General features: G+C 40.7%; 3 protein-coding genes across 3 annotated transcripts; 1 reads left to right on the top strand and 2 right to left on the bottom strand.

Annotated features, from left to right (window-relative positions):
• Positions 1-926: 926 nt before the first annotated feature.
• On the top strand, positions 927-15,913 carry LOC134068179 (excitatory amino acid transporter 3-like). The gene is made up of 12 exons (XM_062523746.1): positions 927-1,162; positions 1,607-1,747; positions 2,258-2,350; positions 2,568-2,682; positions 3,481-3,523; positions 3,818-3,910; positions 11,734-11,918; positions 12,266-12,373; positions 13,581-13,703; positions 14,057-14,251; positions 14,519-14,653; positions 14,826-15,913. Exons 1-12 carry the CDS (start codon positions 1,075-1,077, stop codon positions 15,061-15,063), a joined length of 1,557 nt encoding a protein of 518 aa, XP_062379730.1. The 5' UTR covers positions 927-1,074; the 3' UTR covers positions 15,064-15,913.
• LOC134068190 (protein enabled homolog) lies at positions 6,395-7,541 on the bottom strand. Its single transcript, XM_062523770.1, has 2 exons — positions 6,601-7,541; positions 6,395-6,482 (listed from the first exon to the last, which is right to left on the bottom strand). The coding sequence occupies exons 1-2, from the start codon at positions 7,526-7,528 to the stop codon at positions 6,451-6,453; spliced, it is 960 nt and encodes a 319-aa protein (XP_062379754.1). The 5' UTR covers positions 7,529-7,541; the 3' UTR covers positions 6,395-6,450.
• On the bottom strand, positions 15,908-23,229 carry saraf (store-operated calcium entry-associated regulatory factor). Its single transcript, XM_062523757.1, has 6 exons — positions 23,056-23,229; positions 22,661-22,839; positions 18,481-19,036; positions 17,712-17,883; positions 17,208-17,311; positions 15,908-17,021 (listed from the first exon to the last, which is right to left on the bottom strand). Exons 1-6 carry the CDS (start codon positions 23,126-23,128, stop codon positions 16,996-16,998), a joined length of 1,110 nt encoding a protein of 369 aa, XP_062379741.1. The 5' UTR covers positions 23,129-23,229; the 3' UTR covers positions 15,908-16,995.
• Between the last annotated feature and the right edge of the window lie 1,899 nt (positions 23,230-25,128).

The following is a 25,128-nucleotide window of genomic DNA, read 5'->3' as shown; positions in this document are numbered from 1 at the left end:
AAAACAAACCACCACAGACACAAAACACAACCGAATATATCTCATCCAATATTATGCAACAAAAAACAAAACATAACATATCTGATACAAAATTATACAAAATAAAACTGAATATAATATCTGATACAATATTATGCTAAATAAAAACAGAATATAACATATCTGATACAAAAATATACCAACTATTGCACACCTGAATTCATAATATGACATATCTGATATGATATTATACCAGCTATTGCAGACCTGGATTCAGAATATGTGTAGGAAATGAACGCACATCTAAAAATGTAACAGGTGCCTTATACTAACCAATACAAGGAAAAGGAAGAGAGATATGCACACTCTGGAAGAGGTGGCATCTGCGCTTTTTATCTAATGGTTTTAGTTACTGTATGCCCGGTGCATAACTCCAAGAAAAAAATTCAGTCAAGTCAGTAGAAAGGTAGAGACCGCACTCAGGGACTGGAATTCATACAAAACTGTATTCACAAAAGCCGCAACAACATTACAAACTCTGACTGACAAAAGACAAACATTTCAGGCCTAGCCCATCATCAGTGTCTCAATTTTGAAAACCTTAAAAAGTCAGACTTAATAGTACAATGTTTCGAACACTCCGGTCTTCGTCAGGTACATAATAATCCAGAAATAACATCTGATACAATATTATACCAGCTGTTTTAGACCTAGATTCAGAATCAGGTAATCATTCTACCACATCAACTTCGGCATAAACGTCAGTATTCATCAGAATGCAAATATCATGCATATTCTTTGAACTTCTGTTCCAACACTGTTGGAGTGTTTCAGAACTAGTTACCAAGTACTACTTAGACGAGGTTAAATATTCACAAAAGACAAGAATATGATTTCTTTGCATGGAAATGAACGTCAGAGAGAGAGAGAGAGAGAGAGAGAGAAACAAAGAGTTACAAAGACACAGTTCATCTGCAACACTTACCATATCATTGTGAGCTGGGACCCTGTGATCGAGGCGGACATCAGACAGACCCTTTCAGCGGGCATCTTGTGACACATGTACTTGACCAATTCTCAGACACAGGAGTAATAATGCATTGGCCAAGGAAGGGATGGGATCTGAGGGGACTGCTGAGGAAGAACCGGCTCCTGATAGCAACTATTCTGTCGGTGCCACTTGGTGAGTGCTTGTGTGCTCAAACAAACATTGCGTTTTTTTATCCTTTGTTTCTTGTTGTCTCGCCTTGTCTATTGATGCTGTTGTTCATTGTCAGTTTCATTGTGTTGCTCTAGCACTTTTGATGTATGACCTCGGGGATCTTAATCAGTCCAAAGCACCACAATATGTGCTGTCTGCAGACTTTTCAAGTGAAGTGTGACAAATATTTCAAATAAAATGCTGTATATTTCACTTCACTTGTGGTGTCAACTTGGCAAAACAAAGCTCAACTAAACTGTTGGCAGTGGAAGCAGCCTTCATAACATTTATGCAGCAGTCATAAAACAGTACAATAGTATTGTACTGCACTGTATACACACATTTGGACTTATGGTCAAATGAGTGGTCCTGTATACAGTGCAGTGTAGTGTATGATTTACCGGCTCCTTTCCCTCTGTCTGTCAGGCATTGGGCTGGGTATGGCTGTGCGGGACTACGGCGATCTGTCCCAGCTGGGGAAGTTCTACTTGGGCTTCCCGGGGGAGATCCTCATGCGGATGCTGAAGCTCATCATCCTGCCGCTCATCGTCTCCAGCATCATCACAGGTGATCACCCCGTAGATCATCTCCGGATGGCCACGCTCTCGTCATCTGTTCTCATTCGCTCTCACTGGGCTACCATGCACAGGGTTATTTTGAGTGTCTCAGGTCCAGAATTTTCAGTGATTCTGGAGTTGCTCAGGTCACAGGATATTCTGCCGTTTGAAATCTGAATCAAATCAAATGTGATGCATATCTTTGTTTTACTGAAATACCACATGAACATCCTAAATTATTTGTTTGCAATGCATGCCAAGTTACTTAGTTAAAGACACCCAAAAAGGAGATTATTTATTTATTTAGTTATTTTATTCAAATATAGTTGGGCTCAGATTACAGAGAATATTGTTCCCACTGTTGAAAGAAACAACATAACTTCTTGTGACGTCTTGTGAAACGTGGTGTTTAACTACATGCATTATGTGTCAATGAATGCTTTCATGTACACTGTCCCTGACCGTGTGTTTTAACACAACTCCGTCTGTAAGATGTACTGTAATGTCTGATCTCAATCAGGTGTAGCATCCCTGGAGTCGGAGGTGTCGGGCCGCATTGGGCTGCGTGCTGTTGTGTACTACTTCACCACTACCGTCATGGCTGCTGTCCTGGGTGGGTCACGGCGCTGTCCATGGTGCTGTCCTTTATCTAATCACATTTGTTATTATTATTATCATATTATTATAATAATAGTATTTATATTTTTGTTTTTTATTACATGTTTATCTAAAGATGAACTAATGCCCACCAGCACAGTTATTACCAGCAGGTAATGTCAGCCAGCACACAGGCCTTCAACAATCTGAACTAAATGTAAATGTTCTCTCAGGAATCATTCTGGTGATTGTCATACAGCCTGGAGGATCTGTAGACGCTGATGACATCAGCAGGTTTGGGGCTCCTCAGAATATATCCATGGTGGACGCCATGTTGGATCTGATCAGGTGAGCTGGTGTCTCTCTACCCCCTAGGTACTCTACTTTAAACTTGAAACAAAATGGAGGCAAGGAGTCTCATCCATGAGCTAAGTGTGGGGTGTAGGAACACTGAGCTGGCCCGACCCACTATTTGTGCTTAGGATTTTGACTAAGGTAATCATTTAACACTGGGCCCTTAAAGAACAAAAATGATAGGCTGGGTGAATTCTGCCTGAACTTCCGGCAAATTTGGATTTCGCCCGGCAGCTCAGGCTGGAAACCTACACATCCATCTCCTCTGTTCCCTGCCAGAACCTTTGGCTCCAATCAGAAACTAGCTTATCCAAAAGACGCATCGGATCATTGGTCTGATTAGTTGAAGGACTATCTAAGCGTACAGAATCATTTGAACGATGCCCATTGATCACGCCTCTTGTGCAGTAGAAACAAAGCACAGCCTCCCCATACTAATGTTCAATCTTAAAAGATTGAGCTTAGTATGGTGATAGCCAGACTACAAAAATGAGGTATTTTAACCCAAATCAACGAGCCAATAGGTCTAATCTGGGCAAACACACCAACATTGCTGTCATGAATGATATTCAGGGACAGAGACAGTGGAGACATGACATCAGGGTGCAGATACTAGTTCTGCACATCACTGCTTTATTCAGTATGATGACATGATCTTTAACATGTAAATGGATATATTCCATTTCTGTTACACATGGAAACATCTTATCCCACCACAATCAGATTCTGGTCCTTAATCGGAATACGGTGTGCATGGAGACGTACAATGTAATGAGTGTGTGTTTCTGATAGGAACATGTTCCCTGAAAACCTTGTGCAGGCCTGCTTTCAACAGGTAAGGATTCTCAGCTCCACATTTTAGTCTGTTATTTCTTATAATTGTCTTAAAATTATATACTGTTTTTTAATATTTAATATTAAACTGAATACTCGGCAGAATGCTTAAGATAACTGATGAACAGACTTCAGATCTTCAGATTGCTATTTTCCTTAAACCATTATGATATGTGTAAATATAAAAGTTAAACTATTCTGAATATTTAGTGACTTTGAGTTTAAAGTACATGTGAACATGCGTAATATTTCTCTCTGAAAAGGAACAAACAACCCATTTTTCATTATCTTCTAGTACAAGACCAAGCGTGAAGAAATTGTTCCAACTTTAGGAGTAATGAATACAACCAATGGCCTGTCCCTGTTTCACACAAACTCTCCACAGGGGGTAAGTGTCATGAACACTAACAGCACTCTTATCTTGACAAAACAAGGAAGACGATATATGTACTGTATCCTAGCCATAGAAAAAACAAGGAAGAAGAAAATAGACTGGGCCTACAGTACATGTAAATCGTTCTTTGAGTGAAATTCAGTGCAGACAATTTTAGCTGTATATAAATCATAGAAACAAAAATCATCAGGTGGCTGCGGAGTCTATGGACATTTCCATTCTATGGTCATATATTATTATACATATTATTCAAAGCCAACAAGAAACAATTGCTTCCTGCAGAATGACTCTTTTAGGTTATGGCTATTCTATTATGTTTATCTCCATGACTTCTAACCTAACTGTGTTCCTGCTGGATCTCAAAGCCCTAAAGCTCATGTAGACTGACATTAAGGAACATGGCCTTGGGAAAAGAGACAGAAGGCATGCACAGAAAGTGCATAGAATTGATGAATGCATTCTAGTTTCCTTTGTCAGTAGACAAGAAGAACACACAAACCTGGATAGTAATTACATTGCATGCAAATGCAATGTACTGTTATCACTGTTCTTCTTCTTATTATATCTTCCGACCAAAATCAACGATCAAAGGCTCTAAAACCACTGAACCGTTTGACGTCATTCAAATACTCCTACACAGGTCTTGTAACGGAGATTTGTTCTATGTATTTTTTAAATGTGTGAACTTTATACTTTTTGAGATATTTACGATAAAAGAAATTAAAATTCCCATAGAGTTTACATTGAGACCCTTTGGCGGCAAAGATTAATTGTTACGTCAGTGCGCAGCTGTCAGTAATCAAGGAGCTCTGATCCAAAGCCATGCCACCGCCGCTGCGCTGAACCAGGATAAACGTGAATGTTACGTTACGTCTACTCATTAAGCTGTAACAGCTGCAGCTGCTGTAAACCAGGACGTTATCGTCTTGTCTCCTGTTAGGCTACTCCTTACTTGATTTGTTTATCGTGACAGTACAATAGCCTAACCGGTTTGCTCTCGGTAACGTTATCAACAGCTAAAGACAATCTAACCTAACGTCAACGTAAACACTGTAGCTACGACAACCAAACTTGCTCCAGGCGTTTAACGTCGGGGTAGGCTGCAAGGCGAACAGGGCTTTTAGCCATCTCGACAGTCCAGCGTTTTAGGTGAAGTCCAACCTGATAGACAGGCCTACGAGTTGCACCATTTAGGTTCAAGCCTTCTTCTCAGTCGCTTATTGTACATTCCTATTAGGACAATCACACTCACACACTTGGAAACGGTTTCGAAGAACAGCTCATCCTGTAATATGTGTAGCCTACATAAAATATCCTACTGTAAGCTAACGTTACATTTGCTAGATAGGCTATCCTACCTGCTGCATTATCGTTGATTGGCGTTGTTTGAGATTGTATTCCGTATTCCAATGGTGTCTATAGCCTACTTTTAACCTGCATTAGTGTAGATATGAAGGCTATGTAAGCTATCCTACCAGTCGTTTCACTGTAGGCTAGTAAAGTCAGCTCTTGCAACTCGTTTGAAGTTGGCAACTTCATTCAGTCTTTTACATTCTAATAAATGAAGAGTTATTTTCCAAAATAGCCTATATCCACAATTTTGATGCATTTTCATCAATCACTTTTTAAATGTGACTTTCCAAGTTGAAATTGTAATTGGGTAGGCCTAATTGTTATTTATCTATTCTTCAGTTTAGCCTAGTTGTCTTTTTAACTATAGGCCTAATCAGTGTTGGGTAGGTTACTTTAGAAATGTAATGTGTTACAGTTACAAGTTACCCTGTCTAAATTGTAATAGTAGTGTAACTATTTGAATTACTTTGTCTGAGTAACGTAACTAATTACTTTTGATTACTTTTTGATTACTTTTCCGATTTTTTAATGATATATATAGTCCCCAAATCCATGCGAAGATTTTGGCCTTGGTCTACAGGCTGCCGAGCAGTTCTATACAAGCGCACAAGGCAGCAAGGGCATTCAATACATGAATTAGCATCACATTTTTTGTGAGGATAATATAATGATAATCATAACACGTTTACAGGCAGGCATGTAGGCCTACGCTGATGGCGCTGTAGACGTGATAGAGCATATCAGAAGGTCCCGTATCAAACTATGGCTGTGGAGGGAAACAGTTCTTTTTACATACAATATTCTTTGCCAGGTTTAGCTGACAATATTGAGATGTAATTCAAATTGTAATTTTGAAAAAAATCAAAAGTACCTGTAATTGAATTACACATTTTTCTACAGTAACTGTAATATATTACTGTTACATTTATTTTGTAATTAAATTACGTAACTCAATTACATGTAATGCGTTACTCCCCAACACTGGGCCTAATATGTTTTACACAGCTAACAACCTTTTTGCATTTACATGCAATGGTAATTCCTTCCATGGAATTACATTTTCTAGTTTTATTTGCTGTTTTTGTGTGTGTGTGTGTGTGTGTGTGTGTGTGTGTGTGTGTGTGTGTGTGTGTGTGTGTGTGTGTGTGTGTGTGTGTGTTGTGTGATATGATGAGAGATGTCTATTTTCTCTGCACACAGAAGATGGAATAGTCTGAAAGAAAAAAGAACAAACATAATTATTGCAGGAGAAGATCACTCCTACTGTATAGAGACACGTCTAGAAAAAAAAACATCCATCCTCTTTAGAACATCATGAGCATTTGTCTTACCTTTGCATGGTGTTAACTTTGTGAAGGCCTCCTTTTTTGCTGGGCTTATCTGAGGAGCTTCAGTTTGGGCTGATGGTGCATTTCCAGGGGCCTTATCTGGACCTGATTGTGCAGGACAACTGCTTTGTTGGGCTGGTGGAATAGTCCCTTGATTGCTCTTAGAAGCATCAGGTTGAGCTGCTAGAGCAGTCACTGTAGAGTCTTGAGGTTGTGGAGCTGCACATGGTGCACTTTCAGAGCCTTGAGGCTGGTCAGAAGCCTTGAGGAGGGCATCAGATATGGCAGTTGGATCAGTCACTGGCAAACACTTTGAATCAGCATATTGGACAGGAGCACACGCGTCTGGAGAAGCTTCAGGGTCACTACGGTGTACTGGTGGAGTAGTCAATGGCAACATGTCTGGGCCTTTAGCTTGAGCTGGCGGACCAGTTGTTATAGAGCAGCTAGGTTTGGCAGGTGGAGCAGCTATTTCTGGAATATCAGGACCACTAGGTTGGGTTGGTGAAGCAGGTGTTGTTGAACCTTTACAGTCCGTAGATCGGACTGTTGGAGCCGGAGGTTGTGCAGGTGGATAGCGTGTTGTACAACCTTCATGGCTGTTAGGTAGTGATGAAGCAGCCATAGAAACACCTTCAGCTGAGTCAGTGTTTGAAACATGTGTATGTTGAATCCCAGATGCATTTTCTCCCTGTTGCTTTCTCCAACTCTCCAGGCATAGCCTCTCTATGTTCTCAACCCGCTTTTGATGCTCCTGTGCTCTCTCTTTCATTGTATCTTTCACCAACTCAACTCTTTTCTCCCCCCAGTCACGGGCCTTATGATAGACTTTGTCAACTGCGCCAACAATTTTCCTTTTCTTCTCCTTCACTGAATCTTTGTTCCTCTCCAACATTTCTTCCCATTTCTTCTGTTTTTCTTTTGCGAGCATCTCCTTTTTCTTCCTTTCCTCTTGTAATCTCTCCAACTCTTTCAGTCTGTCTTCCTTCCTCTGTTGCTCCTCTGCTTTTTCTCTCTTCTTTTCTTCTTTCTTTAGCCTGTCTTTTTCTCTCTCGTTTTCTTCTTTGAGTTGTTTCAGTCTTGATTTCTCTCTTTCTCTTGCCATTTTCAGTTCTTTTTTCTCTGCTTTTTCCTCTTTCAATCTCTCCTTTTCTTCCCTTTTTCTTCGGATTTCCATCCGAATTCCATCAGATTCTTTCCCTCTTTCCATTGCCATCTCTTCCTCTTTATTTTCCCATTTTTCACATTCTTTTTTTCTTTCCATCTCTTCATCTTTCATTATTTGCCCCTCCTCTGCTTCTTCTCTCTTCTTTTCTTCCTTCTCTAGTCTGTCTTTCTCTTTCCTGTTATCGTTTTCTAGTTGTGTCAATCTGCACTCTTCTCTTTCTCTTGCCATATCCAGTTCTTTTTTCTGTATTTTGTCCTCTTTCGATGTCTCATTTTCTTCTTTCATTCTTTGCATTTCTATCTGTTTTGTATTTGTTTCTTCTCTCATTCTCTCAATTCTCTCTCTTTGCATTTCTAACTCTTCATCTTTCGTTTCTTCCTTCTCTAGTCTGTGTTTCTCTTTCTTGTTATCTTGTTCTAGTTCTTTCAGTCGGCACTCTTCTCTTTTTCTTGCCATCTCAAGTTCTTTTGTCTGTATTTTTTCCTTTCTCATCCTCTCATTTCCTTCTTTCGTTCTTTGCATTTCTATCTGTTTTGTGTTTGTTTCTTCTCTCATTCTCTCTATTCTCTCTCTTTCCATTTCTAACTCTTCATCTTTCGTTTCTTGTTTCTCTAGCCCGTCACTCTTTTTCTTTTTACCCATTTCTAGTTCTTTCAGTCTGAATTCTTCTCTTTTATCTCGTATGCTATTTCTTTCAGTTTCCAACTCTTCCTCTTTTTGTCGTAGTGCTCTTTCAAACATTTTAATATCTAATTCCTGCATTTTATCCTTTCCCCGATTCCTTTCCATCTCATTTTGCCTCTTCTTTTTCAGTCTGTCATTTTCTTTTATCCTTTCAATTTCCTGAATACGTTGTCTGTCTTCTCCATGGCTTCCTTCACTCTCCATGCTTTTTGTACTCCTATTGTCTTCCTCCATTTTGTATTTCTCATTTGTTCTACCCAATTCATTGAGTTGGTCTTCTGTTGTTGGCTCATTTTGCACTGGCTTCACTCTCTCTTTCTCCTTCTCCAGTCTCTCTTTTCCTTTTCTGTTTGTTTTAGTCAACTCTCTCAGAGGGTCGTCTTCTCTCCTTCTTGTAGTCTCTATATCTATTCTTTCCTCCTTCCGTCTATCTTCTTTTACAGTGGCAGAGGCTAATGTTCTCAGTCTATTTACCCCTCTCTGTCCTTCCATCTCAACCTTTTGTCTTGTCTTCTCTTCCTTCTTCTGTTTGTTTTTTTCTTCCTTGAGTTCATCTCCCAGTTCTCTCAGTCTGTCGCTGTCTGTTTTTCTTGCTACTTCAAGCTTTTTTGTCTTTCTTTCTTCTTCTTTTAACCTCTCTATTCTCCCTTTTTTCTGTTGGATTTCCATCCCCGCTGTCTCTTCTCTCAGCCTTTCTCGTTCTCTCTTGCTCCCCATTTCTTTCTGTGTTTGTATAGCTCTCTCAAGATCTTGCTTCAGACCCTCTAACTCCTGTATGGTCGCTTTTGCTTCTTCGATTTCTTTTTCATTTCTCATCCTTTCTTCTTCCCGTCTTCCCCGCCTCCTATCTGTCTCCACGTCTTTTCTATTTTGTCGTTTGTCTTCTTTCATCCCGTATGTTTTATTTGTCCTCTCCAGTTCACTCATTTTGTCCTCCGGTTCTATTCTCTCCATCTGCGTCCATATTTGTGTTGCTTCCTCCTTCTTTAGTCTGTCTTTTTCCCTTTCTCTTACTTCATGCAGCTCTCTCAAATGTTCTTCCTTTTCCTTTCTCTCAGCCTCTATCTTTGTTTTCATCTTCCTTTTCTCCCTCACTCTGTCCTTGGTTTTCTCTATTTCTTTCTCAAGCTCTGTCAGTCTACCTTTCTCTTGTTTTGTTCTTCCCTCTGTCTCTTTTATTTGAATCTCTTCTTTTCTCTGTCTCTTTTTCACCATTGATTCCTCCCACTGGTACCTCGTTTCCTCACCCTGCTTGTCCTTATGCTTCTTCCACTGGTTCTCATCTTTTAGCCTTTCTTCCTCCTCCAGTCTTGATTGTCTCACTTTGACATTCTTCACTCTACACACACTGTTATCTCTTTTTTGCTTCAGTGTCCTACCGTGCTCTTGAACGTGTTCACTGTCTGTCTTTCTTTTCCATCTTTCCAACTCTCTGATCCTTCTCTCCATCTCTCTGTGATGGTCTGTCTCAAGGTTAGACGCTCCTCCTCTGTAATTTTTATGACTCTCACATTCCGTCCTCATCTTAGCTGCTTTTGATGGTATCTGAAATTAGTCCGCAGTGAACTGAATTAACCTAAATAACCGAATTATGAGTATTGTCATGAACACTAAGGGATGAGGACTTCATCACACAATGAAATATATTTTGTTTTTCATACACATTCAGGATTTGTATAGGAATTAGACAAAAGCATGTGCTAAATATCATAACCGTAACCAAATAGACACCAGTGCAAAAAAAAAAAAGAAAAACAGATCCTGAAGGTTAAATTTGAAGCACAACGACATATTTACTTTCAAAGAGCATGTAACAAAGTCCTACCGGCTGCGTCTCTGTCTTTCTGCTTGGTCTGGCCTTGTCGGTGTCTAATCTCTCATCAAACATGGTGGCCAAGTTCTCTTGAGCTTCCAGCTCCACTCTTTGGAGCCTGACATTTATATCCAGCAGGATGTCGCTCATTTTTTCATCCAACTTCTCTTTAATTTGTAGTAGGCTAGCGTCTAAGCTCTTCTCCCAAGCGTACTGTCGACTTTGGTAGCGCATCTAGAGAAGGAAAGTGGACATCATATTATAGTGATACATGTTCTAGAAACACACACACACACACACACACACACACAGTCAATTACTTAATTTCATCCAAGATCATATACGCACCCCATCTAGTCTTAATCTGCCATTATATGCGTCCATTATGGTCTGGTCAACTCCCAGGTGGAGCTCTGCTTATCTGCTTCCGCTGTTCATCAAATCACTGTTCATAAAAGTGGGGGTCTATTTATCACTGGGAGGGACATTAGAATAAATAAAGCAGTTAGGCCTACTTATAATCATATTTGTGGAGATGTTACAATATTAATAGGAACAGTAATAACATAGAATAGTAGACTAATAATATAGCCTATTGATATACAATAGGCCTATCTAAATATATTCTGCCATACTCTATTAATATAGAGTATGGGTGAATATATTTTCAATCAAGTGAAAATAAATGTAATACTATGAAATAAAAAGTTATCAAGTGCTGAAATATAAGCTATTAATACAATTTTAAGTGTATCTTACCATTATTCTGCACCCAGTATGTTCAGTTGGTTGTTCAGATTGAGTTATGTATCATGGAATACTGGAGAGTTCAGTTGCTTGGCTGCCATGACATCAGCCGGTTTGTTATTGTGCAGACTTGCCTTTGTATTCCAAGCCTTCCACGTCAGATAGCTACTACAATGCTACTAGACTACCACTACTAGTACTACTACTAAATAATAATAATAATAATAATAATAATAATATGTTTTTAAAGTATTCCTGTTTATTTTAATATATATATAATTGAACTATAGTTTTTGGCCAGTGACTGATCAGAACCAGCGCTAATAACTGAGAAAAGTAAATAAATATACTGGGTGTAACAAGCATATTTCATTAAATAAATAAATAAATAAAACTCCATTGTGTAACAATTATCATTCTCAGTAAGGTAATATCAAATATTGTATAGTTACTAAGTAAGCTTTATAAACCGTCTCTGGTGATATGTCATGTGTATTTCCTTCCTAGAGTCATAAAGGAGTTTCTGATCTCAGTGATTTATTACAATATTGTATTCCACACATTTTAAGACACATACACTGATTATGATCCATCAGGTGCATCACATTTCCTCTATCTAAAGCTGATCTCACAACAGAGGTGTGTGTATTGACTACCCATCACCATATATTGAGGATGGAAAATGAGGCCTTGTTTCTCAATATTTCCAATGTCCATTTCATAGGATAGTTCCAGGGACTACCAAATCACTGGATCATATCTAGATGGGATCAACATTCTGGGCCTCATCGTCTTCTGCCTGATGTTCGGGTCCATCATCGGAAAGATGGGTGAACGCGGGCGCCCCCTGGTGGACTTCTTTGACGCCTTAAATGAGGCGACTATGAGGGTGGTGCAGATCATTATGTGGTAAGGGTTATCTATGAGGGTTTATTATGTGGTAAATTGTGGTAGATTATTATGTGGTAAATTAGCTATGAGGGTGGTGCAGATCATTGTGGTAAGTTGTCTATGAAGGTGGAGCAGATCATTATGTGGTAAGGGTTATGAGGGTAGTTCAGATCATTATGTGGTAAGAGTTGTCTTTGATATCTGCTGTGGTAGCTTGAATTTTGGTCCCGTTGGCTACCAACACCCGTTTGTACTGAGGCCTGCATATGGTAACAGTAGCCTGTAATCTCATAAAGATCTGTTTTGACTTTGCAAGGACACTATGGCTATTTTCTGGTGGTAATATGTCGCTTTTGTTTCTGTAGTTACATGCCTATCGGGATACTGTTTCTGATTGCTGCTAAAATCATTGCAGTGGATGACTGGAGCATTTTCGCTAAGCTGGGTCTCTACATGGTAACAGTGCTTAGTGGGTGAGTGGAGTATCTTCACTAAACAGGGTCTCTACATGGCAAAAGTGCTTAGTGGGTGAGTGGAGTATCTTCACTAAACTGGGTCTCTACATGGCAACAGTGCTTAGTGGGTGAGTGGAGTATTTTTCGTTGTTTCATTAAGTTAGGCCCAAGACACCTCATGAAGGCTTAACAGTGAAACCAGCGTCCTGGAGACACCCCCCTCCATGCTGCCTCCATAGTACCACATTTTTGGTTCTTTGGTTGGCCATTCAGGCAACTGGCTTTTTTTAGGGCCCACATCAACAAAGCATTAGCACATACTAAAGACCACTGACTACTAAAACTGTTAATAGTATGGATAGATATAGAAAAGTCCTCCTTTATACATTTTCTACCTAATATGTCAATAAAATACAACAATAATTTTCAACCTGACTTTATCCAATGTTCACATCTCTGTTTTGTAAATCTATGCAAATTGATAATGCCTAGTTTGCATTTTCAAGCATAACATTGGAGAAAACTTTGAGTAAACAGGGCAAGTTTCATAGTGATATATATTTGTTAAAAAATGTAACCTATTCACTAGTGTCTCACTAATAGAGACAGGTATCAAATTTGTGATATAGGTATAACTATTCAGAAAAGATCAATCACCTAAGACTCACCACAATCACCACTTTCCAAAAATGAACATTGAACGATGAACAAAAATGACAGAATATGACAAAAACCCATAGGCCTTCCAGTGCATTGCTGTTTCCTGTGTCATATTGTGTAATGCTAAATAGGCTTAGTTGTTGATCAGCCATTGTGGGAAATTCCCTAACTATAGCACAAGGAATCATTTACCTGAAATATGAACACAATAGTTAGAGTGAAGTGATTTCCTCAGTCTATATGTGGTGGTATCTGTCCTGTGGAATGCCAGTAACTCATACATGTATATCTTGAATGCCGTAAATGACTTAGTAACTAATTAAATTGCTTAAAATTACTGTATGAATCAAAATTACTCAGAACCATCCCTTTTATGTGTGCAATGTGAGTTTTCACTGCACATTTTGCTGATGTCATCCTAACCATCCAGGTTCAGTGTCTCTCTCAGCCAAGGGGTCCTTGGGCTGAAAAGGTCAAAGACCCCTGACCTAGTTGGTTGGTAACAGCAGACTTGCAGGAGGATTGCACATTGAAATAGTTGTATTGTTGACTGTTTGATAAACAGACTGGCCATTCATGCCCTGCTGGTCCTGCCTCTGCTCTATTTGGTTGTGGTGAGGAAGAATCCATACGCATTTGCCTGGGGGATGGCTCAAGCCCTACTCACTGCACTCATGATCTCCTCCAGGTAAACCGAGAGACAAACACGCACACGCATACACGTACGCGCACACACACACACACACGCACACACACGCACACACACGCACACACACACACACACACACACACACACACACACACACACACACACACACACACACACACACACACACACACACACACACACACACACACACACACACACACACACACACACACACACACATACAACCTCCAAATCATTACAACTGTTGAAGAACATGTTTTGGAACAATGGAAATTCTTTGGAGACATGCATATACAGTAACAGTTAAAAGCCAGTAGTCTACTGTATGTTCACAATCTCTCATATTTGCATGTGTGCTCTTGTGCTCTCAGCTCTGCCACGCTGCCTGTGACATTTCAGTGTGTGGAGGAGAACAACAGGGTGGACAAGCGCATCACCCGCTTCATGCTGCCCGTGGGCGCCACCATTAACATGGACGGCACCGCCCTGTATGAGGCTGTGGCGGCCATCTTTATCGCCCAGCTCAATAATTACCCCCTGGCCATCGGACAGGTCATCACTATCAGGTAACAGACTCAGGCAAAACAATCATACTCAACCACAGAATCTAGAATCTTTTGAGGAGATATTCACACACACTCTGGGACAAGGATGTACTCATGTATACACAAAATACGTAAAGGCTATAGTGAAAAAAAAAGTATTGCTTTTTTGGTGTCTAGACATAGACCTACTAATATTTAACCGCATTTTACTGACCTCCACCACAAAAAAACAGTGGGGCGCATTTCAACTCAGCTGAACAAATGATTGAATGTTCTCCTTCATGACAGCATCACAGCAACAGCAGCCAGCATTGGTGCTGCAGGGGTCCCTAATGCTGGTCTGGTTACCATGGTGATTGTGTTGACAGCTGTGGGCCTTCCTGCCAATGATGTCACTCTGATCATTGCTGTTGATTGGCTCCTGTAAGTTGAAAATTACTATGCCCAAGAGTGAAGATAACTTCCTGACTTTGTAGTCTCCATGATGTGGTTTCTTTGTAGGATACTTTGTGTTCAGTTCATGTAGCTTTCGTGGGAAGTCATTGTTGTGATATTGCATGATTGCTAATGCTATTAATCGATATGGTTATCGCAGGGATCGTTTTCGCACAGTGATCAATGTTTTGGGAGACGCGTATGGAGCCGGGATTGTGGAGAAGCTGTCTGAAGCAGAACTGGCCAGGGGGATGTCCTCCCTGTCCGCTGCTGACCCCGAGAACCAGCATGCTTCCTTGAGAGCGCCCCCGGAGGATGTGTGTGAGAAAACAACACAGCCCAACGAAGGTCTCACAGTCACCAAGGGTGATGGAGGACAATGTGCTGCCGACGTTTAACACCTCAAACAAGTCAATTCTGCCATTTGTCTACAGTGCTCACAGCATACAAAGGACAAGAGTCATGTACATGTATAACAATTATTCATTTGATAGTTAGTTTTAGGAACATATGTTTAGGTATTATTTATGGTTTATATGGCAGTATTTTATGCTAACAAAGCGCAAAGCATATATGAATATGAGTAATTTCTTGTCAATTGAGACAAAATCCTGGAAAATGGTTGTCGCATCATCTCAGACTTTTGCTCAAAATTTGTCCACACAATGATTAGGTCCCCAAACAAACACCTATAAAATACTTTTGTTCAATTCCACTGTTTGAATAATTTTTAACTCTGGAAAACTTCTGAATTATTATCAGTATTTCATAATGGGGCATGTTTCTATGGCAGGGAAAATGCCTCAGCACACAACTGGATAGGCCTTACCAATCAGAGCAATGAAATAATTATTTGAATCCTGTTGGGAGAACAGCAAGAAAGTCCATCTTCTTGACAAAAGCATTCATGGCGGTTTTCTGTTTGTCTTTTAAAGTTGTTGCACTGTAAATGTCTTGTAAAGTATAACAGCGAAATTTAAACATCTTGTTTCTCTACTGTCAGCATTTTTTTTGTTGTAAACAAAGTCAACTCAAGTGCATTTAGGTGATCTGAATGATTATGTTACTTTCGCCTATCTATCCATCACCGTATAAAGCCCATCCAGATGATTTGGTTGGTCTGAACACATAAGTATTGAGACTTCTAAATGGCGCGATTCAGATTTTGTCTGGCTTACAGGCTAATTCAAAATATATAATCAACTACATATCTTTCAGATGAAAACTTAACAATAAAAAAAGTTGTATAAATCAACAAAGATTTTTTTTATTTATATCAAACTCACAAAACATACATAAAAATATGATATTTTTTAAAAGGATGCAATATAATGAGGACAATTATAGAGGAAACATGGTCGAAGAAAGATCATTGCACACAAACACACTGAGCTGCTTACAATTGCATGAGGGCCACACAGATTGGTGCAACATTTGGAAAATGTCCAACCAAATATGTACAAAATGGACGCCAATGTTCCTTACTCACATTTGACCTGTGATGCAAATTTCCATTTCAGATGATAAATACTGTATGTCAAGTCATACCTATTATTTTAATATTATCATGCAATACCTAATTTAGTTTAAGATAACTTTTAGATGCATCTTAACATAATGAGACATATCGCATGACATATATTCATAAATATTTCTCAATTGGTCTGCAGCTGTCTTTTTTTCCACAAATCAGGACTACTAATTTATATATTCTGTAAAACATTGAAAAGTCACAGCAAAACAGACAGATTCAAATTCACTCATTTAAATTTGGAGTGTAAATTGCCCTCTTCTTGTCTTTCAAAACAAAAATATTTTTTATATTCTTTTTTTTTTCACTCAGTTTCAGGTCGTAAAGCATTGGACCCTCATGATATAGCGACAAATCAAGCCATTTAACAACCTGTATGCTATGCACACCACAGTAAAAAAAACAACAACTGCATGTTGGATAATCCTGCAAACAATTCCAGTGTCCACATCAGTGCAGTAAAAATGCTGGCCCTGGTGTTGATATAACCGTAACCGTTCACAGCATTAGAGTAAAACTGTGACCATTTTACATTAGGGCTTTTTCTTGGAGACAATATAGCATTTAGAACCCTCAACCATATCTCTTTCATTGCTTATTTTCATTAAGTTATTGTTTGAATAGCCATAACCATAACCATACTGTAAGGCTACAGGCCTTTTTTTCACACATTTTTCTTTCTACCCAACCTACTGTAAGGTGCCTCTGTTGAAAAGCTAATATCACATTAAAAATTACTTCTCACATGAAGTGGTCATATTGCAAAATATGTTCCATTAAGTTCATTGTCCTCAACATCTCATCGCCTTTTGGTGCCACCAAATCCTATGACACAAGAAAAGAAAATACATTTAAAACTTGCTATTCTGAACACACATTATTCATCAAAGAACTGTTCTTCAAATACAAATGACACACATGTTTACACACACCAGAACCAAAGTTAAGTATTCAGGTTCCAGGATGACTAATGAGTCTAATTCATATATAAAAGTATACATGTAGGTTTACCAGAGGCAGTCCGTGTTCCGGAGCTTGGTGGTGGGGTCCTGGGAGTGTTGTGGGTGTTGTGGGTGTTGTTTGTTCCCCAAGAATGACCAGTGGTTGGTTGACGCCTTTAATCAAAGCACATTATGGTTATGGGTTACGGTATTATGCAGTAATTTATGGCAGCATTTCCAATCATGGTCAAGTTTTACTGATCATTTTGGCTCACTAACCTTATATAGGGAGACTGCAAACATGGGTACTATCTTGTCTCTAGTACTATACTGTAGTTCTACCAGGCCATAACACTAAAGCAATGTGTGTTTATTTAGTGCAGCTCAAAAAGACTAGCCTTACGCAGTGTCCTGCTAAGTCCTTGGGTATAAATGTGAGTATGTGACAATACGCTGGCTAGCTAGCTAACAAGCTGATCATAAAGAACAGTGGACAGGTAGAATGACTGACTACCCATCATTCTAATTACACTTTTTGTTGTAGCACTTTCACACATCCCAGTCTGTGGCTCACCGATTTCCAAAAAGGTATCCCAGAATTCCTCCTGCGATTCCTCCTGTGCCCATGCCACTCCAAAACTGCCCATTATTGTTGTGACGGGGGCCATGTTGTGGTCTGGTGAACTGGTCAGCAAAGCCATAGCTAGGACCTGACCCCGGGTAGCCCTGACCCCCAGTGGAGTGGTCTGAAACAAATGAGTGAAAGGTAGAGTGAAAGTCTGTCATTCTGGTGAAGGTTGTTCATACTTGATCTCAACAGCCAACAGAACAGAAATGACACCTCTCCTTTGTAAAGAACAAGTTGACAGGCTGGAATAGATTATGGCTCAGTCCCAGCCACTACTAACACGTCTCATGAGCTACTACATTTCCCATCAGCCAGAGCTATGTACCACTAGAGGACCATGAGGAATGATCTCTAGATCAGCTGCCTTTTACATAAAGTGTATCAAATTAGAACTGTGCATCCTTTATTTGCACTTAATATGTAGAGTTTCTAACCTACTGTAGCACATACACTGAAAGTTCCTTCTCCAAGCAAAGATGTTATAAATGTATGGCTGTAAGAGTGGTATCAATAAAGCTTGAACCATATCTTTACAAGGCTGTTACAGGGCCACTGCCATAGGCAAATACTAAAGCACAGTACTGAGGACTTGATGAACCCCTGCACAGTATTGAGGAGTGAGGAAATGCAAGTAGTATCATGAGAGGTGTAATCGGTCAACAGCTAGACCCAATGCCTAGTTACTGGTGAGCGTCACATCTCCACGTCGTCTTACCTGCCCCCATGTAATCTGGCTTGAACCCTGGAGGAGGAGGGCCGTTAGGACCCCCCTGGCCATTTTGCCGGTCTCCATCGTTGGGGAAACGCTCCTGCCCTTGGCCTTGCCCATGTGTCGGCCCACACAGGAACATTTTGTACACGCCATATGCCAGCGCCAGCAACAGAACTACGCCAATCAGGCCCCCGGCGCCCTCTCCGTCCCCTGATGGGTGCTGCCCGTATCCCGAGCCGGCTCTCTGCTGCTGACCCCCATGATGCTGGTGCTTGTTGCCCGAGAAGCCGTTGAAGAAGCTGGATGCAAACCCGGAGAAGCCGCCGCCATTGGAGCCCCATCCTCCTGCTCCTGCTGCTCCTGCTCCTCCTCCTCCTCCTCCACCACCCCAGCCCTGGTGGGAGCGTCGGCTGCGGCCTTCCTCCGTCAGTTCCAGAGTGTACTCCAGCCCACAGGAGCCACTGAGGACGTAGGGGTCGGAAGGCTGGTTGAAGCCTTCGCAGCTCACCTCGACACGTCCAAACCGGTAGGCATTGTCCATGTCTGCTTTGCACTCCCACTAGAGTTAGGAATCAAAATATTAGAATCGAGTAGAATCTAAGAAAGAACTGGAATTGGGAATTACAGTCGATGGTATGTGAAGTTTTAATGCATATTTGTAATCAATACTTGTAAATAAATATTCACTTTTCGAATGTTTGGACAAGCTTAGCATAGCCTACTGCCCCATTTAAAGACATTTAACATTTACCTAAACATTAAAAAAAAAAAGAACAAAAATTGGAATTGGAATGGAGGAATCAGTAGGAACCAGATTTGATAAGCAGAATCGGAACTATACAATTTGAATGAGGCCCGCCCCAACCCTATACTCCCACTGACGGAGCACAAACAGGGAGAGGGGAACTATTTCACACACACCATAGCCATCACACTATACAACACTCAAACTGCGTCTGGGCTACTGGAGGTGGGAAATACAGTTTACACCTGTTTTAAGATAACTTTGAACTTGGAAACGTCGTCTGCTTCAACTTCAATATAGGCTACTACAGGTCTGAGCAAAGTTCAGTAGCCAGCACGCCCTGCAACTTACTACAGCAATCGGAATTGAAAAAAAAACCTTTTTGTTGATTTTTAATGAATATTTTCCTAGAATAATTGAGTCCTGAACCTACATAAAGTGACCTATGAGCAAAATCTCAGCTGTAGTAGATAACAACTGTATATTGCAAGATACTACAGAAACCAGAATCAAAAAACGCTACTTTATTGACTTTCAGTGAATATTTTCTATATTCCAGTCCAGAAAAGCGTACCCCCTCACTGAGGAGTTATAGCCGAAGCATGGCACGCTCTAAATGCGTCATTTGATGACGGTCCCTAACCCAGGCATCAGAACGAGTAGGCTTTTACAGGTTATAAGGGTTGTTTTTTGCATCGAGATCGAAACTGACAACAAATGTATGCTTTTCTTTTGAGACATGACAAGAGTGTGAACTGTATGTCTCGTTGATCTTGTTTCTAAACTGAAATCTGTGGGGAAACCCGAAAACGGGGAAAGTTAAAATTGAATATCGAGCGAATATCAAACGTCAGGCTTCACCCAAGGGGGCAGCGAACGTTCTGAGAGTGTAGACAGTATGGCGGCCGCCATGCTAACGAGAAGACCGTGGCTAGCTGGCCATTCCATTGAATCCTATGGGGCGTAAGCGCCACTTTGACATCAAATTACGTTAGAGCTGAAGCGTTTTAAGCCTTTATATGAACATTTTCTATTGTCGGGGTACATACTACATTGTGAAATTGACATAATAATCTCGTAACTGTCGTATCGGCTGAGTAATTAACGTTTTTCCGAAGTCAATGCTAAAGTGTTAAAGGCGCATGCGTCCAGCGAGAGTAGGCGCGTTCAAGTTGACCTTTTGCAGCAGCGAGATTTGCCGGCGGCAGCAGGGGCAGGGATACAAACGCTGCCATGAAGTTGTACCAGAGCCCCTTTAGGGAGAGCCGGTCCACTTCCTATTAACTCCATTGTACCGGATTGTTCCTGCAATCTGTTGAAATTCCGCTAGGGGCGTTGCTGAGCAAGTGATAAATGAATTGTGGTCTATGGGGCTAAGCGGCTAGAACTCGTTTTTTTCACAGTTGACAACTTAATTTCTTAATATACATTGTCGTAGTAGCTACCTGAGTATAGGTTTTCCACTGGAAATGAAATAAAAAGTCACTCATGTCCTTTCTGCTTTTCATAGGATGGGCCGTTTTCCCTGTAACATGCTAGCATTTAGCTCATGGATGCTCGCGACAATCGCGACCGATTACGACCGTCGTGAAGCTGAACCTTCTTTTAGGTCTATGGCCGTAAAGTGGTTCGCTTGTGTCACGTGACATGAAAACTTTGAAAGGGTTTTTAGGAATAACAACACATATTGAAAATTGTATTGGTCAGCTGATTGTCAAGTCAAGTTATCCTGCATCGCATGCATTAATGCAATTTCAGGAGAAAAAATTATATAACGACAAATGTGGTTCAGCTCCATTGCTACCCATTAATTCATCACTTGCTCGCGATCGCCCTCTAGTTGCAGTACCATGCGGAAGTATTTCGCTAGTGGTCCTTCTCCCCTTATTAGACATTCTCTGGTTGTACACTCTCTACTTCCCGTGGTCTAGACTTGACCATGTGACGAATCACGAGGCACGGACCCGCACGGACTCTTGTGGATATGGGGAGGCATCTAAACACCTGCACACACGTCAGGGATGTAAAAGCCAATTAGGGCAAAGACCTGACGTAATGAAGGCAGGGTCTAGGTTCCACTGCTCTCAGCAGTACCTCCAGACCGGCTGCTCTTTTGCGGAGCAGCCGCCTGGCCACGCCTTGCTCCCGCGATAAGTTGAGGCCATGTGATACCGACTGCCGAGTCGAAAACACGCCCATCTAGACCATCGTGGACAGATTTTTAACCACGTGCATCTTGTGCTGCGCAGTTTTTGTGCTGCGCAGCCAACTTGAACGCGCCTAGTAAAGCGTCGCCATAGAGCTCCCCAGTCCCGCCCACAGCCTTGTCCGGAAGTAAAAATCCAATACAATTTCTCCATTGACAATTGGAGAATAAGCCATAACATCGTAACCGTCCATGGTAGACTTAAAACCAGCTACGATGTGACTAAGCGATTATACCTGCTCATATAGATGTCAAAAGTTAATGGGGGCATCAACCTTGTTTTGCGAAAACAATGCTTTATTCACGATTTAACGAGAGAGTACTACACTACCCGACACCCTAACGTGTAAAACTGGTGAAAGCAGAGCCTTTGATTGGTAGAGATCGCCGTTGCCATGGCAATGCCAAACAAACTGTACTCAGCTTTTCCCGCGCCTATCGTCCAGCTTCGTCTCGCTGGAACTTCAAAACTTAAAATGGCTGCAGGGCTGATCAGGACCGATGTGTGGTCTTCCGAAAAATAACGGTTTTCTCATCTTGAAGGTTGAATTTACTCAATGGAAACGGTAGGAAGTAATCATCTTCTTTTCTCAGATTAATATGGAACCATGTTAAACTATCTTTAGGCTGCAAATGTTGGAAATGTGTGTACGTTTGCAAAGCATCCTGGGATTTGAGTTCTCTATCTCGGAATTTAAGATATGTACACAGTCTTGTACCTTTCGCTTTTTTTACATTTTCTGTTCATTTTTTCACTCGAAATTATAAGTTATATGCTTATGAGTCACATCGTAGCTGGTTAGCCTAAGGCATGGTCTAAAACTCTTTATATCCGAATTTTTCCAGAAGTCAATGGGAGAAATGAATGAGAATTTTACTTCCGGACAAGCACCTCTCTCGGAGGAGGGGCGGGACTGGGGAGCTCTATAGGTCAGACTCGGTCAGACCAGAGCCATCTCTTTATATGGCTCTGGGTCAGACTACGTGCCTACGTCACATGTACGACAACTGAGCCTGCGCAGGAGACCTATGACGGAATAAGAAGACCTAAAAAAACCGTTGAAATTTGCTTCCTCGGTCTCTGCTGCCGTCTACGTGATAGCTCTGTCCATATCTTTTACTGTCTATGGCTTCACCGCGCTCAGAAGTTTCAGGAAGTAAAGCCTATTTTGGTTCTCTGTTTACATTAAATCCTGTAAAACGAAAAAGTAAAAGTTGTGCAATCAGCTTACCTGAGCGTCAACTCCATCCCAACCTTTGTTTTGACACTGGACCACTTCAGGGATGAAAGCTCCGCAACCCGCCGATCCTCCAACACACTGCAGCTGCGGCACGGGACTTGAGCGCCTAGCTGTGGTGTATCGTCCCTTGTACAAAGTGAGAACCTGAACATCGCGCAGCAACACAGCTCCTGTGGTGTGCAAGAACAGTTTCAACTAAAACAGCGAAAACCATGGATCGAGACATATAATCACACTTCTAGCTAAGTACTCCTGGCTTACCGTCACATTCACATACATTAAATCAAATAGCCTGCAGTTACAAGTTTGTCATTTAGATGCGTTTTGCTGTCATTTTTTACTTCCGCAACAACAATTAAGTAACGTTCATTTGGAGAGAATCTCACCTTCATTCCAGCATTTGATGTGAGGAAGAAATAAAACGAATAACGACAAAACAATTATTCTTACGGTCGCCATTATCAGTGTCAAAAAAGAAGTTTTGTTAAAAGACGTAGCCTAGCTGTCACTTCGTTCGGCTGGCTGCATCGGCTGATGCAAAACTTGTAAATATTCTCTACGTCATCGTCATCCTTCAAGTTCTTCGATGGTGGACTAAACGTAACTCTGATGTAGTTGCGCCACCTATTGAGTTGGGGTAGAATGTTAATCTTCACTGAAATGTCATGCGCATCTTTGCCAATATAAAAAAGAGATCCACTCGAAGGCAGGGGACAAGTCTGTGGGGCTAAACGTCTACATTTCCGAATTCTTCATCTATCTCCGCGAGAGTTTAGTAGCCTAGGTGCGATCAATACAAATCCCCATGTTATTTTCTCATAAGTAAAATGGCAAGACACAGGACCTCTTTGTATGGGCAAAGTTTTTTTTGTGGCCAACTTCGGAGGCTGATGATGTTTCAGTCATAGACTGTTATTCAGTCATTCAAATCATTCTACTATGCATTCGAAAAGGGGAATGCTGCGTTACACCCAAAAAGCAAGCTAGCAACCTGTCATTGCCAGCCTGTTTTAGCTGCAATGGTGGGTCTGGCATGAATTCCAAACGCTGGGAATAAGACGTTTCCAAATTCCAAGCCATTCAAATTCTTGTAGCAGCTACATAAATGTGAATAGAACTCAACTTTACGTTAATTACCAGTAGATGGCACTGTTTCCATTAGCCAGCCAGAGCCATGCAGCCCTGCAGCCATGAATGTCTCAGTTTGTTGTGTGCAAATGCCAGTGCAGAGATCTAAAGATTTATTTTCTTATTTATTTTTTATTGTTTAGCATAAAGAACCCTGCTTTGCACAAAATATATTTCTACACCTTTATTTTTGACACTGTAGGCAGATTTCCCGCCGATGTAGAAATCCAACATGCAGACTGATTGATTGATTGATTGATTGATTGATTGATTGATTGATTGATTGATATCGTTTATTTACAAATGTTGAAAACATTTTGAAATCCAACATGCAGACTGATATACTGCTTACCCAAGTATGTATTATATAGGTCATGATTTCATTAGAATGTATAATGATATATTGTATTCTATACTTTTATTCACTACCAGTGAGAAGTTTATGGGTTTTCCCTTTATTTTTTTATTATTTTTACATTGCAGAACAAAACAATACTATGGAATAATATGCATGGCCATATCTACAGGCCTAAGCAAAACAGTGCAAACAACATACCACTGCTGAAACAAAACCCAGCCTGATCGGTGGTTTGCTGGTTGACTGGCTTGTTAACAGCTTGTTTGACCACCCTATGATGGTTGACCAGCAAGACCAGTAAAACTCTTGCGGAAACATACCTTCAGATGGTAATTCAGTTGGTTTTGCTTGTCGTACCACCTCTAGCTGGTCATTTTAGTTGGTGTTGCTGGTCTACATGGCTGTTTTTTACTGGCCATGCCACCTTGTTGGTCATTCTAGCTAACCAGCATGACCATCTTACACCAACAATGTCAAGCTTGGCAGGCTGGTCACCAGCATGACCATCTTACACCAGCTGTATCCCACAAGACAGGCTGGTCACACCAGCATGAGCAGCTTCCTCAGTTGGTCACGCCACTCTGTGTCCAAAAACATTTTCATTTACTGAACCTTTTCAATTACTCTGAAAGCCAATTACCAACATTGTGACAATATGATACCTGCCCAAATTATCTTGATACTGATACTGAAATTATTCTAGTATAGAAAAAGGACGGTGTCATCGTGTGTTCAGGGATAATGAGATTAATAAATATTTTAGAATGGATACTGTTGAATAGTTTGCTAGGTTAGAGTAGATTTCATTGTTGCTATACCCAAATCCTTCAGCTTTATTCTGCACTTGTTACCTAGAAAATGTTAGATAACAAGTTATTGAACCATGGAATGTAGGCTGTCATGTTTACAAAATGAGATGTTTGTTTATTTGATTAATTCTTCAGCTTGCTTGACTTTTACACACACACACACA

The sequence above is a fragment of the Sardina pilchardus genome, chromosome 2 (genome assembly GCF_963854185.1).
Source record: "Sardina pilchardus chromosome 2, fSarPil1.1, whole genome shotgun sequence".
Classification (NCBI taxonomy): domain Eukaryota; kingdom Metazoa; phylum Chordata; class Actinopteri; order Clupeiformes; family Clupeidae; genus Sardina; species Sardina pilchardus.
The sequence above is the reverse complement of the archived record's forward strand: the minus strand, read 5'-3'. Positions and strand labels throughout refer to the sequence as shown.

Excerpts from the sequence above, each read along its gene's own strand:
- LOC134068190 (XM_062523770.1), bottom strand. The coding sequence starts at position 7,528 with ATGCTCGCAAAAGAAAAACAGAAGAAATGGGAAGAAATGTTGGAGAGG. Across the intron at positions 6,483-6,600 it reads AAAGTTAACACCATGCAAAG|ACTATTCCATCTTCTGTGTG; the intron begins GTAAGACAAATG and ends TTTTTCTTTCAG.
- LOC134068179 (XM_062523746.1), top strand. The coding sequence starts at position 1,075 with ATGCATTGGCCAAGGAAGGGATGGGATCTGAGGGGACTGCTGAGGAAG. Across the intron at positions 1,748-2,257 it reads CGTCTCCAGCATCATCACAG|GTGTAGCATCCCTGGAGTCG; the intron begins GTGATCACCCCG and ends GATCTCAATCAG. Across the intron at positions 2,351-2,567 it reads CGTCATGGCTGCTGTCCTGG|GAATCATTCTGGTGATTGTC; the intron begins GTGGGTCACGGC and ends ATGTTCTCTCAG.
- saraf (XM_062523757.1), bottom strand. The coding sequence starts at position 23,128 with ATGGCGACCGTAAGAATAATTGTTTTGTCGTTATTCGTTTTATTTCTT. Across the intron at positions 19,037-22,660 it reads GGGATGGAGTTGACGCTCAG|TGGGAGTGCAAAGCAGACAT; the intron begins GTAAGCTGATTG and ends TCCTAACTCTAG. Across the intron at positions 17,022-17,207 it reads CGGAACACGGACTGCCTCTG|GATTTGGTGGCACCAAAAGG; the intron begins GTAAACCTACAT and ends CTTGTGTCATAG.